General features: G+C 35.3%; 1 protein-coding gene across 1 annotated transcript in view; it reads left to right on the top strand.

The window, feature by feature from the left end:
- Nucleotides 1–1,080: 1,080 nt before the first annotated feature.
- The window catches only part of LOAG_18777 (hypothetical protein), a gene marked incomplete at both ends in the record, with an annotated part of 2,818 nt that continues 2,120 nt past the window's right edge, over nucleotides 1,081–1,778 (top strand). The window contains 2 exons of the mRNA XM_020451440.1: nucleotides 1,081–1,238; nucleotides 1,451–1,654. Coding sequence (XP_020304777.1) covers nucleotides 1,081–1,238; nucleotides 1,451–1,654 — 362 coding nt within the window. The remainder of the gene's footprint in view (nucleotides 1,239–1,450; nucleotides 1,655–1,778) is intronic.

Here is a 1,778-nt window from a genome sequence, read left to right as displayed (position 1 = left end):
ACTACCATAACATCCAACGGCTATTCCAGCGATTAGATGGAGAAGCTCTAAAGCACTTTGAGCCTAAAAAAGTTCTGATTGTTATCTGGTGATCTGCTGCCACTTGATTTTCAAAATTCCGATAAAAACATTGGGAAATATAGCCATCAAATTAATCTGCTTGAAAACTGCAGTGTTTTCAGATACTAGTGATCAGTATAAAAGATCTAATTCTGTACTATAACTAACCAAATGTTAGAGTACTTATGCTTCAAAAGTTGAATGGATTTGGCTACTTTTTGCTATGTTTGATATAGTCATTTAACCATTCTTCAAGTCCTTAACAACCTTTGCTGGGAGATGTATGGTATGTTCCTTAAAAGTTCATAGAATGGGTTTCTGTTTTACAGTAGTAAACTTATTTATCGTCGACAAAAAATGTGTTGTAATTTCTAGTTTTTTATTAGTAGAGATCTGTTTAAGCCTGGTTATAATAAATGCAAATTTGAATCCGAAATTGCTGTTACTTTTGCACCAACCTGATACAAATAGATGATAAGGCTAGAAATGATAGGCATATCTTCATATGTTACTTTTAGTTCCAGTTGCTATTAAGGCTTCGGTGTTATTTGCTCCATAATTGTTTAGTTTTAACTGTTGTCCAGGTCCTTTTAACGAACGTATGCTCGTCAAAATTATTTGGTTGTCTGATTAAAAAATAATGCCATCCTAAACATCTTTTCCGGGACTACAAATGACTGAACGCAGCAATATAACAGGCGAGCTTCGCATGAGTGCGTGTCAAGTTTCTCGAAAACGTTTTGATTGTTATGTGTTTTGTGGTGTATTTCCGAACAACACTCGATAAAAAATTCAATCGACTTATGCAGCTATCTTTGTTAGCAGACAGTGGTGATAGTGTTATCTTCATTTTACTTTCACGTACGTCTTTTCCATGACTTTATCTGTATAGATTGTCCCGGCCAAATTCTAGGGATGATCTGGATCCGGTTCAATTTGAACGACATGATTAGTTCCAGATCATTTCTAAAATTTGAGCCCGTCTTGAAGGGTAGAAGATTCATCCTTTTTTATGGGCAGATGATACCAGGCCGAGCGCCTTGGAGCTGTCAGCATTGCTGGAGAAGCAGAATAAAGTACTATCAGCATTGCTTGGTAAATTAGCAACCTCTAAGTCGGAAGTGCTTGTTGGAAACAGAAGCTCTCAACAAATCAACGATGGTGGTACGCAGGATAAGGTAAATTTCAGACTAGTGTTCTGGTTTTAATTATTTCGAATGCTGCTTATTTTGTTTGTTTAGCTGATCCTAATTTTTAAAGTCCAAAAAGTAATTAAGATTAGTATTTCAAAGTCAATTAAAACTAGTGTCTCAAAATTAAGTTTTTGCGCTTCACTGTCATTTTCAATTTTCCAGAAATATGATAGTTTGTTAATCCCAGTTGCTTGCAGAAGCAAGTATATGCAAAGAATTCTTTCAAGGGATTCCTGAAAACAGGTGCAATCCTACCTGATGGGAACGAAGAGTCGTTGATATTAGAGAACTGTCTGGAGGAGATAAGGAATGCCCACCGCAAGGTAGAAAATTTAGAACGAAAATTGGAAGTTAAAAAAACAGAATTAGCGCAAGCAAATGAGACGAATTCATTAAAACAGGTTTGTTCCGCCGATGTAGCTTTCACTGAGTGATTTATACCTTTCTTTACGAGTACAAAGGAGACCATTATAAAATGGGGTTTAGCAATTCGATATATATATATATATATATATATATATATAT

Source organism: Loa loa (assembly GCF_000183805.2).
Source record: "Loa loa unplaced genomic scaffold supercont3.519, whole genome shotgun sequence".
NCBI lineage: Eukaryota > Metazoa > Nematoda > Chromadorea > Rhabditida > Onchocercidae > Loa > Loa loa.
This window is presented reverse-complemented; position numbering and strand designations above follow the sequence as displayed.